Source organism: Mytilus edulis, chromosome 9 (assembly GCF_963676685.1).
Source record: "Mytilus edulis chromosome 9, xbMytEdul2.2, whole genome shotgun sequence".
Lineage (NCBI taxonomy): Eukaryota > Metazoa > Mollusca > Bivalvia > Mytilida > Mytilidae > Mytilus > Mytilus edulis.
The window spans coordinates 42,825,103-42,841,790 of record NC_092352.1 but is presented as its reverse complement, the minus strand read 5'-3'; the positions used below and the strand labels follow the sequence as shown (position 1 = coordinate 42,841,790).

Genomic DNA, 16,688 nt, shown 5'->3' with positions numbered 1-16,688 from the left:
CAAATAACTCAAAACAGACGTATAACACTATTGTCAAAAGATGAAACAAATTTAAGACAAACTAAAGATTGACACAACGGTACAGAGAGGAGTGATATTTGCATACCCTGAAAAATAGCCCATGATACCTCAAAAATCTTACACTATTTAAGATGCTGTAAAAAGCTTAGAGGTTCTTCCTGGCTACTTGTGCCACCTAATGTATTGCAAATGACAAGTATAACTAGAGGCTCTAAAGAGCCTGTGTCGCTCACCTTGGTCTATGTGAATATTAAACAAAGGAAGCAGATGGATTCATAACAAAATTGTGTTTTGGTGATGGTGATGTGTTTGTACATCTTACTTAACTGAACTTTTTTGCTGCTTACAATTATCTCTATCTATAATGAACTTGGCCCAGTAGTTTCAGTGGAAAAATGTTAGTAAAAATTTACAAATTTTATGAAAATTGTTAAAAATTGACTATAAAGGACAATAACTCCTTAGGGGGTCAATTGACCATTTCGGTCATGTTGACTTATTTGTAAATCTTACTTTGCTGAACATTATTGCTGCTGACAGTTTATCTCTATCTATAATAATATTCAAGATAATAACCAAAAACAGCAAAATTTCCTTAAAATTACCAATTCAGGTGCAGCAACCCAATAACGGGTTGTCTGATTCATCTGGAAATTTCAGGGCAGATAGATCTTGACCTGATAAGTAATTTTATCCATGTCAGATTTGCTCTTAATGCTTTGGTTTTTGAGTTATAAGCCAAAAACTGCATTTTACCTCTATGTTCTATTTTTAGCCGTGGCGGCCATCTTGGTTGGATGACAGGGTCACGCCACACATTTTTTAAAACTTAATACCCCAAAAATGTTTGTGGCCAAGTTTGGATTAATTTGGCCCAGTAAGCTCAGAGGAGAAGATTTTTGTAAAGGATTACTAAGATTTACGAAAAATGGTTAAAAATTGACTATAAAGGGCAATAACTCCTAAAAGGGGCAATTGACCATTTCAGTCATGTTGACTTATTTGTAAATCTTACTTTGTTGAACATTAATGCTGTTTACAGATAATCTCTATCTATAATAATATTCAAGATATTATAACCAAAAACAGCAGAATTTCCTTAAAATTACCAATTCAGGGGTAGCAACCCAACAACTAACAGGTTGTCCGATTCATCTGAAAATTTCAGGGCAGATAGAAATTGACCTGATAAACAATTTTACCCCATATCAGATTTGCTCTAAATGCTTTGTTTTTTTAGTTATAAGCCAAAAACTGCATTTTACCCCTATGTTCTATTTTTAGCCATGGCGGCCATCTTGGTTGGTTGGGCGGGTCGCCGGACACATTTTTTAAACTCGATACCCCAATGATGATTGTGGCCAAGTTTGGTTTAATTTGGCCCAGTAGTTTCAGAGGAGAAGCTTTTTGTAAAAGTTAACGACGACGGACGACGGACGCAAAGTGATGGGAAAAGCTCACTTGGCCCTTTGGGCCAGGTGAGCTAAAAATTAATAACAAAACATACTGGCACACGAATAAATAATGGGACATGTCCTTTAACATCTGTGTAACATATAAAGTGTAAAGGTTAACCAAGTCATTATAACTTATTGACTTATTAAAATTAAAATTAACTTTGACTTTAGTTTCACCTTATGTAATAATGCTGTATTTTGATTATATGAGAGGAATGGCATTTTTCGGAAATGTGCTATTATAATTATATTTCAAGATTTTTTCTCTCTCTATCTGTGTATTTGTCATTAGGGAATTCCATGTCTCGCAATATTTGCAAGGAAATAACACGACAGTTGGCAAATACCATGTCTGTAAATAAAACGGCTTCCGAAGACATCTAGAATTTTTGTTGAGAAAAAGATGAGTCAAATACCGGAGATGGCTAACAACGCAGGCGACGCGTCCTACATGTAGCAGGTCGAAAATCGATTTGCTGATGCTTCTGATGTTGAAGTGAATAATCCTTTAACAGACATTCACATTAAAACGCTGCAATATCTGTAAAATGGTTACGAGACTACTTTTAAGGAATGAACGTGCAATTGAATTTAAAAATGAAAAAAATATACCGTTGTAAGAACTGATGAAGGGACATTTGTGGTCAGACTTTGTCATTGGTTGTGTCGTTTGATTTTTCACAAATTAACAACTATAGGTCACCATACGGCCTTCAACATTAACAAAGGCCAAACCGCATAGTCATACTTGTACATTCCAACACAAAAAGTTACTAAGTACAGATCTGAGAGTACTCGCAGTTACAGACAGCTACATTGTAGTTCTAAGCCAATATCAAATAATAAAAAATCATGTATTTAAGACTAACAAGCACAATGTCATGTATGCAATGCAAATATCGTGTTGAATTTTAAAACATCTCTTCTTTAAATATATTTGATAAATCAATGAACAAATATTTTAATCCAGGATACAAGGAATTCATCAAGGTTATTCAACTGTCAATTTCGTTAACGAAGTTAAGTCATAATAAAATTGAAGAGCGTCTGTCATGCCCCTTCCTTTTAATTTACCAGCATTCGGGACTCTTCCAATTTCGGTAAATCCTAGTTTTCTCCATAAGTTAAGCGACGATTCATTAGATACAAATACAAGGTTGAAAAACGACGCAAGGTATCCTAAATCACGTGCTATTTGTAAATATGCTTCCGCCATAAATGTTCCAACTCCATAACCCCTTGACGAAGCTTTAACTATAAACCCAGCGTTGCAGATATGCGAGCATCTTCCCGGAAAGTTTGGCTTTACATAAAACCCTCCAATGACTTCCCCAGTTGATGTTTTTTTACATACAAAAACATCATGTGATAGGTAATATGACCGGAAGTCATCTATATTAGACATTTCATCTTGAGGGTAACTATCACCCTCTTCATGCACGATGTGTCTCAGAATATCAAATAATTCTCTCTCGTCTGCGTCCTTGTACCAGTCCAGGGTAACATCTGTTCCATTCTTGAGTTTACCATTTTTAGGAAGGTACGGAAGCTCTACTTCTGATTTCTTGGTTTTAATGACATACGCCATTTTGTTCTAGAAATCAAAAAAGATGTTTTAATAACAATTTACGTGTGTTTTATTTTTGGACCAATCGGACGTTTAGCAACCCAATTAATCATTTACATTTGGATTGTTGGTATGTATACGGCGATAAACGCTAAGCATCGTCTACATTTAAACCATACTTGTCGATTCGTTTTTCATGACGAAGTAAATGCAATGAAAAAAGACAGGAAGAAATTAACTCTCTCTCTCCGTCTCTGTGTGTGTTCCGAGACCTATCAAAAACCTAATTAAAGGAAATTACCATGATTTTTTTAAGAGAGACTTATGTTAAATGAAAATGAGATGAAAATGGTAACATAGATAATAGGATATACTTAAAAGATCTTAAAATTGGCGAACGTAACAAAAATTAAATGAGGCTGTAAAACCCTAAAAAAATGATAAAAGCATTCCATTAATTTTTCAAATGTAATTCTAAATAGTTTGCCTTTATTTAAACTTTAGTTTGTTCCTTTCCAGTAGACTTCTTACAAATATTTTCTGTAGTCTTCGCATTATAGCATTATCAAATGTCGGTGTGTAAAAAAAAGTTTTCAACAATTTCGTTTATAAACTTTTAATTTCCTTCCTTTTGTATCTTTATAAACCGCTCAACAATTCTTTGCTGTAAGTGTCTATTTAATAATTGTTTCTTCTTCTTTGTAGTTTTTTCTCTCAGGTGATCCTTATGTAGAAACTATATATATATATAACTCCGAGTTCTATTTTTCTACATGGTGTTTCATATTTCACTCTATCTGCCTTCTATGCTCAGAACGATTTTGACAAGACACACAATTGTAATGTCTGAGAAAAAGCCCCTTATGAAATATTTTTCCCCCAGATAGGTCATTTTGTCAAACATGGTTTTCACAGGGCTGCAACCCATACATGTCGTGATGAGAGACTAAAATGTGTTAACTAAAATGCCGTTCGCCAAGTTGAAAGTAAATTGAAAAAAGATTATAGTCCATAAAACATGAAAAAACATAAAACATGAAAAAATAAAAGCCTGGACTATTTCAATCTGGAACCAGGTGCTCCACAGGGCGCAGCTTTATACGACCCCAGTGGTTGAACCCTGAACAGATAGGGCAAATTTGGTCACAATATTCAAGCTTGATTCTGTCTGAATTTGGATTGTGATCAAATTTTTGACATAATATAGGTTTTTGTCACAAAATTAATGTGGTCAAAGATCTAACAAATCTATTGCACAATACTGTGCAATTGAAGATTTCTTCTTGAAACTTTTCAAAAATTTTGAAAAAAAACCTTTTTGAAACCCCCTTGGAGCAATAACCCTTAAGCTCAATCCTATGCTTTTCATTGCAGTATTGAACCTTGTAGTACAATTTCAGAGAGATCCATACACTTAAACACAAGTTATTGTCATGATTGTTTGGAAACTAGAAACATGCTTCTTTTTGGCCCTTTTTGGCCCCTAATTCCTACATATTTTGGGCAATTAACCCAAAACCTAATCCCAGCCTCCCCTTTGTTATATGGTACATTGTGGTACAATTTCAGAGAGATCCATACAATTACACATATTAAGTTATTGTCTTGAAACTAGAAAAATGCTTGTTTTTACCCCTTTTTGGCCCTTAATTCCTAAACTTTGGCTCCATAACCCCTAAAATGAATCCAAACCTTTTACTTGTGGTTTTAAACATTGCGGTATGATTTCAGAGCAGAAATACTTCTACACAAGTTATTTATCCTGAAACTAGAAAAATGCTGGTTTTGGGCCCCTTTTGGGCCCCTAATTCCTAATCGGTTAGGACCATCATCCCCAAAATGAATCCCAACCTTCCTTTTGTGGTATTGAACCTTCTGAAAAAATTTCATGACGATCTATTCACTTAAACTAAAGTTATTATCCGGAAACCAATGTGTCTTCGGACGAAGACGACGTAGACGACGCAGACGACGACATTATACCATTATACGATCCCAAAAAATGTTTGGGGTCGTATAAAAATAATATTTAAATTATACATTTGAGTTATGTTATCCATGCATGTTATCAACAATAATTCAAATAACAAATGCTGTCACGTGTTGATTTTGTTACATTTATCTTGTAATACACAAGTAAACAACACAACTTGCTTTACACAATACCGCATTACACACGTATTAATTCGATATATATAATTCTATGATCAATGAATTAAATTGCAAGAGTAAGTTTAAATGTTAAAAATTATTTGGTTTTATCATCTAAAAGTTAAAAACCATAACTTTTAAATCATGACAAATTGACATCGAGCTGACCTGTTTAATTTATATATAACCCTATTTTTTTAATATGTACATACCTTTAATCTCACACACCCTGCGTTTACACAAGCTGACACAGGGGATTATAACGGTAAACAGTTTAGTATGTTAATATGTTTAAACTGATCATTAAAAGAAACGCAACACTTACAAATGTAGGACAGTAATAGTTACTGTTATACACTCAGTATTTACATGACTGTATAACAATTAAGTATTAACACATGACATAGTACGGAAGCCGATAAGGGCCATTAAAAAAAAAATTATGTCGTAATTACGACATAGCATGTCGTAATTACGATATAGCATGTCGTAATTTCGACATAACATGTCGTTATTACGACATCGCTATGTCGTTATTTCGACATAACATGTCATTATAACGACATCGCTATGTCGTTATAACGACATCGCTTTGTCGTTATTTCGACATAACATGTCGTAATAACGACATCACTATGTCGTTTTAACGACATCGCTATGTATATAAAAGAATATGTATTATGATTGCCAAGAGACTAAATGACACAGAAATTAACAACTATAGGTCATCATAATGCCCCCAATAATTAGAAAAGCCCCCGCATAGTCAGCTATAAAAGAGGGACGAAAGATACCAGAGGGAGAGCCCCCGAAATGCTGTGTGGCAGACAGTGTTATTAATTAATTATTAGCTCCCTTGGTAAAACTCCAAATTACATATTTAATGTATTTCATTGTTAAATAATTTACATGAAGCTTAATGAGTATATATTTGTTAATTGCATAGCTTTTGCTATTTGAATTCATTGGTTAAAGATATTTATTCATATTGTAAAGTTTAATATTTGTATCGTCGCAAAATCTTTGGTTACCTTCTTTGGTTACCTTCTGTGAGAATCTTATATATTTTATAGATCCTATTAAAATTTATTAAGTTACCAGCCGTGGAAGGGCTGTATAGCCAGTCTAGGTTTAATGAAACTTCTACTTGTAGGAAGAATTATATGTTGAATTATAAGAGGACTGACATTGAGTCCTCCGAAGGCAAGCCAAGCTTTCCACCTCCATTTAAATAAGCGCAAACTACATGCCTTCTTGTAATAAGGTTAAATTGAAGTATTGGTTGCTCTTTTTCCACTTTTCAAACGTTGGACACGATGTTCTTACAACCTCTAGGATTTAAAACAGAATCTTCGAAATTTCATCCGCAAAACAAAATAAAAATGTCAGAAAACACGAACCAATATTTAAACAAATTCAATACATGTTTCAAATCATGTTTTTACAGCTCTTGATCATATACTAAGTAATATCTAGTATATTTGAGGATTAGATTAACAAAGCTATGTGAAAACTGAAAACGGATGTCCAACGTTACATTTATGAAAAACTGTTTTAACTCATATGTATAGTGATCCTTTTTATTATTGTCTGATCTTCTTGATTCTTGGCAGGAACAACGACATGTGTCGATTCTTTGTGGCGTTAAAGCCGTTATTTTGCCAAAATTTCATTTGACTCGGTGGCTTCATATTAAGCTGGAATAAGAAAAATGTCCAACGACGTTTCTCGTTAACTCAACGACTGCAAGTGAATTTTGTAAGTAGAAAATGAATAAAAAGAGTAAGACTATAGGGTCATTGCATGAATATTGGGGAATATTGTCCCGAGTAGAATTTTATATTGCTTGAGCTTGCGAGTGCAATATATGTTCTACGAGGGACAATATTCCCCAATATTCATGCAATAACCCTTTTATTGTATAGCAATATAATATTTAAAAGTAAAAATTGGTATAAACTAAGATTTTGTCGTTGATGACGTCATGAATTTTGAAGATTTATTGCACTAGTGCAATATTAGAATTTATTGCACGCTAACTTTTGGTTACTTTCTGTGGGAAATATTATATTGCTATACAATAAAATAATAATATCTAACAAAAGTACAAATATTTGCTTCATTGTTCGTGAGTTCAAATATTGCTGATTCAATAAAATCTTCTCTACACAGTCGTTTTTCAAACGGTAGCCATTTTGTCCAAGTTGATATTTCATTTTTCAAAGCAGTTAACGCTTATTTTTTATAATTGATCAAAACAAAAGTTAGATACACGAAGAGTAAAAAATGCCAAGATTCTTTTCTTATTAACTACATGTTTGGGTCTTAAAGGAATAAAATGCTTCCACACATTACAAAACGGTAGCCAATTTGTCCAAACGTCTAAAATCCGAAAGACGCTAATTTCCGTCGTTACATGTGCTAAAGTTTCAATTAAATGTTCATGATAATTAAAACAAATCGTGTTATGAAATTTGGAAAAAGAGGTTGATGATTGCTGCCGAAAAAAAGAATAGCGCATGTTACTATAGACTCCAAGCGGGGACATAGATTCGACACAGGTTAAATTTTGCAATTTTTATTAATCGTTTATAGCTTTTAACGATTTATTTAAAAGAATGGGGAAATGGGGGAAAAAATCTCATTACATGAACTTCGTCCAACTTTTGCAAAGAAAAATTGGAGACACCAAGACAGTCCTCTAAATGTAAAATGCGAATTGAAATTTATGTTGTGGAAGTACTCCAAAATAGATTTAAAGTCGTCACTTCAGTAAGGTGCAATCACCAATATTAAAAGACTTATACAAGTTCACGGAATGTTTTACTTCGCGATTTGTCCTGCTATTCATGTTATAACTGTCTTGATGAAATTAATTTCTGTACTGGCGAAGCCGGAACTTTTCGTCAATATAAACTTGTGCATGAAATGGAGGTAATTGAAAGACAAATCCCAAACAGCGACAACATCTGTTTCATCGAATTAATAAAAACCCGGGATTATATAAGCCGTTTTCGCGGACGATCCGTGAGTAGATTACTATATTTTAAAATGTATATCAGAAGTTAAACACTATAGATGAGTTAGGGAAATAATTCTCAAGCCAAGGTTCAAGTAATTGAAGGGGTGTATTTCGACAACTTATGTGCCAGGGAAAATACAATTTGCACCTTTGTTCTTACTGTCTTATAAACTTGATTCATTACCTCAGATTCAAATTCAAATGTATACTTTTACCTTCAGGAGCGGGTTCGGGATTTTTCAAAGGGGACGTTTTTCCATAAAATACAAATGTTAACGATTTTTTTTATGAAAGATATATTTTCATCAATCAACAACTTTGTACAAACTTCGATGATTCAAAATATGTATAAGAAAGTCTTTATCATTCCTTCCATTGGCAAAACATTATGATAAAAATGTTATAAACAATATGAACCTTTGAGACTTTGTACATTGATTATGCAGTTTGTTTTCACGATTGAATTGTTTTACATTTTAGATTACGGGGTCTTGTGTTGCTGACTATGCAGTATGGTGTTTGCTCGTTGTTGAAGGCCGTACAATAACCCATAGTAGTTAGTGTCTGTGTCGTTTGTCTCTTGCGGAGAGGTGTCTCATAGGCAATCATTCAACATCTTTTTTTTTATAATAAATATAAGTTAAAAAGATTCCAATTGATAAAAGATTACACTTCACATATGCATTGTTTATTATACAAAACACATTTTTACTAATACTTTCTTTATTTTTACTTATATAGGGACCAACCGAATAAAAATGATCACCTAGCAGTAATACTATGCGTATGTTATCGTAAGACAATAAATATGTGAAACAGATGAATGGAAAATTAGAATTTATATATTCATTGATAACAGTGAATTTTTTTGTTCGTATTGAGAAATATTCAATCAGATCACTGACGTCATATATTCGACGGACTCGTCAGATCTACATGAAAACATTTGACAAGTGCAGCTCTCGCGATGACTTGGATCGCAGAACTATAGTTTGTTCGTGATAATACTTTAAGTCTTCCAAAACAGTCACTGCAAACGACGTAGAAATAAGCACATATATGTCACCGCACGGCCTTCAACAATGAATACAATTCTCACCACATAGCAAGCTGTATAACAATCCATGAAATGATTAGTAATTCAAACAAGAAAATTTACGGTCTGATTTACGTGTAGATACAATAAAAAAAAATATGATACATGTATACAACAACAAAAACATCCGCTGCGTTAAAGGCTCCGGCTTGGGGCAGGCACATACGTAATGTAGTAGGTTTATACATGTTTGCTGGTCCCATACCTTCCAATAACCTTTAAGTGTAAACATTTATAGTTCCTCAGCGCACTTCTAAATGCTCTCTGGACATTGACTTAAGGGCATACGATACAGTTTTGGTCCCGTATTTACATTTTGATAAAAATTTCCATATAGACTATTTTTAACCTGATTAAATCAAATATGCAATAAAAAAATATACCTTCATGTGCTACTTTTTGAGTAAAATGAGGTCGACATTTTGTATATTAATTTTGCTCAAAATTCGGATTTGTGGCCGTATTTTCCGTTTCGAAAGAAAGATTTAACTTTTTTGTTTTAAAAGATAAACACAAATTGTTTTAGTTAAATAATTTGTAATTTCTGTATTTTATAAGGGACAACATCAAAAGTTCAATGAAGGATAAAAAACTTAATTCACATAGTTTTTTCTCTGACCCCCCCCCCCCCCTCCAACCCCCCTCTTATCTTAATTTGGGAAAAATTGATTGACCCATATAGATATATGTAAAAATCAATGTCGGATAACCACATCTTGCAGCAGTTCACCCCCCCCCCCCCCCCCCATCCCCACCCCAAACTATTTGAATTAAGTTTTTTTTATCTTACATTGATCTTTTGATGTCGTCCCTAAGTATCCGAAAAAATTATACATTTTTTATTCAGAAATAACTCATATTTATCAAATGTTCATGAATGTAGGAAAAAACATAATTTTTTGCTGTACATTTATCAAATTAAAAAAAAAATGCACTATTTACGTTTTCATGAAAATTGGCACACATAATATTCTTATGTAATCAAACCAAATGGCATTTTAAAAAAGATGGTTTTATAAAACTCGTTTTCAAGTTAAATAAGTTTGAAAATTTTAAATTTTCATCTAGCAAATTTCATTTAAATGAGTTATCTCTAGTGAACGAATTAAAACGACTACTTTTACAGCACTAATGTCCTTAACAACCGGTTACCAGTCTAGTATCCCGAATTATATTGATATTCGAAGACATTTTCTTAGCTTTTCTCTTTTACCCTTAATTGTTCTTTTAAGGTTGCAAATATTAAAATCAGTTTTTTCGTTTATTTTCCAAAAAGAAACCCCCCTTTTTTTCGTATTTTGGCATGATCACTATGCAGATTTAAAATCCAATGTTCACCTGCTATAACTAGTCTAAGAGTTCATAAGGGCTTCGAAGTCGAGTCCGTACCTTCGGTTATTTAGAATACTAGTATTACGTTTATAAAGTCCTTCATTAAAGGTAAAGCAATTTACGCATTTTCGTCATTTGCATACATTGGATAAGCTAATTCACACATGATACAAAAGTTTGTAGCATGACACATTTTATACATTTTCCGTTCGATTCGGAAAATATGCAATCCCAACAGCTGTGTGTGCATAGCTTAATCTATATATGACCGACAAACGGACATGTTCGTCCTCTCTACTATATATATCTATTAAGAAGGTTGTCGTCAAGAGCAGGAAGTTTTGATTTTAAACACAGACCTATGCACCTTTTATCAATATTTGATAACCTGCATTTTCCCATTTATGTATAAGTATGACCGAGGTTAACGAGTATGCCGTCTATTTTGAAAAAGGATAAGACCATGTTGATACCGCGTGGATGTTTAAAGTCTATTTTAGAAATGAATTTTGATTTTGGCTTCCAATTGTATCAACGTCTATGTTTTGTCTAGTATTGCCTTTTCCTACAGACGTTTGCTTCACAAGAGCTTTTGCAATTTACGGTGCTCGTTTCACCCTCTAGAATCTCTATCATTATATTACAAGACTTGGTACAATTTCCTTCACTATTATACTTGACATGCTAAATAGTGGAATCTGATAAAATTTAATATTACATTGTGAGAGTACTTATAACAATATATATAAAGTTCGAATCCAGTTAGTTAATTTTCACTATTGTATAGGAGTATGTCTGTTGTAGAATAAAGGCTGATGGGTAAAACTTTTTAAAAATACAAAATAATTGATTGAATGTATCTTTCAACAGAATTTCATTAGAATATAACATTTTTATGTTTAATAAAAGGATTAAAGTAAAAAAAAAAGTGTTCAAATCTTGGTCACTTTCACTATTTTCATTTTCACTTTCTTCTCTACTTATACATGTACCAGACGAATTCAGTTTTCTGGAGGATACACTTTGATTTCCAAAATCAGTGATACTGTCAGTACCAGAACTTTCTTCAGTTTCCAGTTGTTCAAAAGCATGTGTCTGGTTGTAATAAGAGCCTTTGACAGATTCTTCAACAGAATATTTATACTCATCGACTTTTTATCTTTTGTACATTTTTTCCCTCTTTTCCTTTTTCTTGATTTACTATTATCCATCCTTTTTTTTTATAAATTACTTTTAGCAGTGAAAAAAAAATCTCCCACATGGACCTCTTATGATAATTTTGTCTGGGTTACTGATAACACTCAGGTCAAATCATTGTCCAATTATCTCCAAGATAAACAGTTATAAAGACCGCCCACATGTTTTTTCTACCCTTGGTCAGCCATGTGGTTTTGTTTACTAAACTAATTAGCATCAATAGTCATTAACAGTAAAGAAATTATGATTTTTTTTTCTATAGGTCAAGTATGTAAATAAGTATTAAAAAAAGCCAAAATTGAAATTTTGATATAAAAATGTATCTTTTGTATTGTATCTATAATATTAATAACTGAATTCGATTCATTTTAACTATGATAGTTGCGATGAAATTTCACTGTAGTGACCTCATTTCTGATGTGGAAATGCGCGATGAATTTTCATTGTCGTTTTATATGATAATTCTGCATGCAACAACTGAACACAGGTTTGAAATGACTACTTAAGAATTGAATGCTTCTTTTTGTAAATTTATTGGGGTGTAAAAGTGTTGACCGAAGTACATTTTGTAAGCGCTTCATTCTAAAAATGTACGCACGAAGAACAAGCCTAATTAAATGGGCATTCAAAAAATCAGAATGTGAATATATATGTTCAAACTCTTTTAGGTCATTTTTTAGTAGCAATAAACAAAAAAACTATGTTAATTGGACATGCTTTGATACTATATATGCCCTTGAATTTTTACTAGATAACATTTTTGTTCGCTTTGGGGATTCCGTATATCGTCAGATTATCGGAATTCCAATTGGGACTAACTGTGCACCACTTATTGCGGACCTGTTTTTGTATTGTTATGAGTTACAATTTATGACAAAATAAGCAAAGACCCATCGAAACAACATCTGATAAACGAATTTAATAATACTTTTAGATATTTGGATGATATTTTGGCTCTCAATAATGACGACTTCAGTATGTATATTAATGAAATTTATCCTGTTGAACTTACTTTAAATAAAGCTAATACTAACAATGACCACTGCCCTTTTCTCGATCTTGATATCTATATTACTAGTTGAAAGCTGAATACTAAAATTTATGATAAAAGGGATGATTTTTCATTTTCTATCGTTAATTATCCGTTTTTAGATGGTGACGTTCCCTTGTCACCATCTTACGGTGTTTATATATCTCAACTTGTACGATTCGCTCGTGTATGTAACAATGTTTTAGATTTTAACGAGAGAAATTTATGTATTACTGAAAAATTATTACACCAGGGTTTTCGATATCACAAACTATAGTCAAAACATTTACTAAATTTTATTATCGGTATAAAGACATCATTCGTAAATATAGCTCAACATGCAGACTTCTAATACGTTCAGGTATTTCACATCCAATTTTTTATGGAAATATTCTTTATAAAGCACAAAGGTGTCAGTATTCACCTTAGAAACTTACAAAACCTTTGAATAGACTTATTAAGAAGGGATATGATTACGATACTGTTGTCAAGTCATTAAAGGTTGCATATTTTGGCGTTAATATTGAGTCACTGATAAGGTCTTTGCATCGGAACTAAACACATTTTATTCTAAAAACAGTTGTTGGCATGACACGGGTTATGTTCTTCTCATATATGTTATGATGGTATGATACTAAACCCCTAACGGAAAGGATTGTTCCTGATGTTCATATGATGAAATCATAATCTTTCAGTCAGTTTAATTGAAGTCTGGAGCTGGCATGTCAGTTAACTGCTAATAGTCTGTAGTTATTTATGTATTATTGTCATTTTGTTTATTTTCTTTGGTTACATCTTCTGACATCAGACTCGGACTTCCCTTGAACTGTATTTTAATGTGCGTATTGTTATGCGTTTACTTTTCTACATTGGTAAGAGGTATAGGGGAAGGGTTGAGATCTCACAAACATGTTTAACCCCGCCGCATTTTTGCGCCTGTCCCAAGTCAGGAGCCTCTGGCCTTTGTTAGTCTTGTATTATTTTAATTTTAGTTTCTTGTGTACAATTTGGAAATTAGTATGGCGTTCATTATCACTGGACTAGTATATATTTGTTTAGGGGCCAGCTGAAAGACGCCTTCGGGTGCGGGAATTTCTCGCTACATTGAAGACCTGTTGGTGACCCTCTGCTGTTGTTTTTTATTTGATCGGGTTGTTATCTCTTTGACACATTCCCCATTTCCATTCTCAATTTTATCTAATGTAATTATTGTAATATATATTTGATATAATCGCTATTTTGTGCATTTTTCCTTTGATCTTTGTTTGTGATAATTTTCATATCATGCTACTCGCTTGAGATGGAAAATTATCGCTGGAAGCTAAGCATGCACGTGGCGTTGCTAACGAAATTGACATGAAATTGACATAAAATTGACAACGTCGTCATAGGTAAAATAGCAATAAAAAGATTATCATTGTTCATCTCAACTCGATTGTCTTTCTCGCTTTCGCCGTCCCGGCTCAAGCGAGAAAATCAATCTTATTGAGATGATCACCGATAATCTATAATTATCGCTATTTTGTGCATTTTTCGTTTGATCTTTTTTGTGATAATTTTCATATCATGCTACTTGCTTGAGATGGAAAAATTATCGCTAGAAACTAAGCAGACACGTGGCGTTGCTAACGAAATTGGCATGAAATTTACAACGTCGTCATAGGTAAAATAGCGATAAACAGATTATCATTGGTCATCTCAACTCGATTGCCTTTCTCGCTTTCGCCGTCCCGGCTCAAGCGAGAAAATCAATCTCGTTGAGATGATCAACGATAATCTATAAATATCTACTTGTAATGCAAGCTAGTCGAAGATGCTTACATGAATATACATGTACACGGGTATAACCACGTTCATATCATGCATATTCAAATATTATTGGTGAGTTTTTTATTACGTCTTGTCATTAATCCGAAAATTAACTGGGGCAGAAAATTCGTGAATATAACGTATTTCTACGATGAATTCGAACTCGCTTAAAAAAGCTTTGAATTTTTTTTCTACCATATTTATTGCTTCTTAAAAATGTATAAAAACTACAAAGAGAATGAATCGCACAGTGCCAAAATTATGAGGTAAGTTTTTCAAGTAAATGTCTTCGAATAAGATAAAAACAACGGGTTTCTCATTTGTATTATATATTTTTAATAACAATAAAGCACAAAATGCACGGTCGCATTAATTGTAAGAGCCAACCAGTTATGCTCTATTTGTAGTTTAATCAAGTTTGAGTGTTTATTTCGCGATATTTACAGGTAATTCACAGACTTGTCTATTTAAAATAGTCGCATGGTGTTCATGTTATATAAATGATACACAATGCTACCGGGAGCAGTAAAACATTGAACATTAACCTGCACAGTACGAAACGATCATTTGTTTTCCTACGTATAAATCTTGATCTGGACAAATTATTACAGAGAAAAAATGGACTATAACATTAGCAATGCATGTTCATACCATTTTAAAGGAATTTATTGATATATTACCTCTGATTTTGAAATTCACTCACTAAGCATCCATATATATTCAATCCTTCTGACTTCATAAATTTTGTTAGAGTCGGCTAAATTAAGACTTTATATAATGAAAATTAATTCATTTCTTTCTATAAAAATGCATCGCATGTACTATAAAAATGAATCGCCATACATTGAAAATGAAATAAAATTGAGAATGGAAATGGGGAATATGTATCTTTATTCGACAGTAAACATGAACTATAAATAACTAAAACAGCATAGTGGAATTTGATTCAATATCAACAAGCTGAATAACAGAACCAGTTTTAAGTTAAACAACATCAATGATTATGTTAAAAGGTACATTTTTCTTCAAATGAAACTTAACTGCTACATGTACTTTTAAATATGTTGCACGCTCTGTTGGTGCACTATTCTTAATATTTATTAATTTATGTATCAATTTTGCACATGGATGGCTGTAGGTTTTTGTATTTTCAATAAATAAACAAACGCAGTTCCCCCCCCTCCCCCCCCCCCCCCCATCATCCATTCTTCTACAATATACATACTCGCATACAATAGTGAATATGAACAAACTAGATTCACACTTTTATAAATTATATACACTGCTATCATTATTTACGAGATTGTAGTTTAATTGACATTCATCAAAAATTCTGCTCATCCTGTTGCCTTACTTGTTGTTACGTAGAGCGAAGTAGTTCGTCAAGATAAAAATACAGCTACAGTTAACATGTGGTAAAACAAGAAAACAAATTCAGGGAACCACTTATCCTGTACTGGGGGTGATCTAAGGTACTTTGAAAGAGATCATGCTCCACTTTTGGCACCGATCTGTTCCTTACGCTTTTCAACGTCGCATCTTTCTTACGACTTAAGAATAATGTTGTTAAATAAAATGTATATTTTGACAAACACCGTCAAAATGACAAATAATTCTAAAAGTGCATATTTTAATGATGCACATATTTATAGAAAAATGTTTGAATATAAACATACAATTGTAATTAATCATTATGTGTTCATGACTGAATAAGTATACTTATATCAAGTAATAAACAAGAAGTCCAGTGCTTGTCGATGGTCACAGTCTGTTATTTTTCGGTATTGCTCAGTATTGAAGTATTTGTGTGGAAGTTTGTTTCATATCTAAAATGTTTCATACTTTATCATGCCGGAGCTCACTTTAATATATCCTGTATTGTTTTTATTCGTTTTTGAAGACCGTGTGGTGACCCGTGATTATTCACATTTTGTCCGTTTGTCCTTACGGGTATTTGTCTCATTTAAAAAAATACCACATCTCCTGAATTTTATATTTGCAAACGT

General features: G+C 32.8%; 1 protein-coding gene across 1 annotated transcript; it reads right to left on the bottom strand.

The window, feature by feature from the left end:
• Nucleotides 1–2,425: 2,425 nt before the first annotated feature.
• LOC139488399 (uncharacterized) lies at nt 2,426–5,474 on the bottom strand. Its single transcript, XM_071273953.1, has 2 exons — nt 5,409–5,474; nt 2,426–3,072 (listed from the first exon to the last, which is right to left on the bottom strand). The coding sequence occupies exon 2, from the start codon at nt 3,064–3,066 to the stop codon at nt 2,470–2,472; it is 597 nt and encodes a 198-aa protein (XP_071130054.1). The 5' UTR covers nt 3,067–3,072; nt 5,409–5,474; the 3' UTR covers nt 2,426–2,469.
• Nucleotides 5,475–16,688: the final 11,214 nt, after the last annotated feature.

What these genes read in the sequence shown, in the direction of transcription:
- LOC139488399 (XM_071273953.1), bottom strand. Translation starts at nt 3,066, where the DNA reads ATGGCGTATGTCATTAAAACCAAGAAATCAGAAGTAGAGCTTCCGTAC.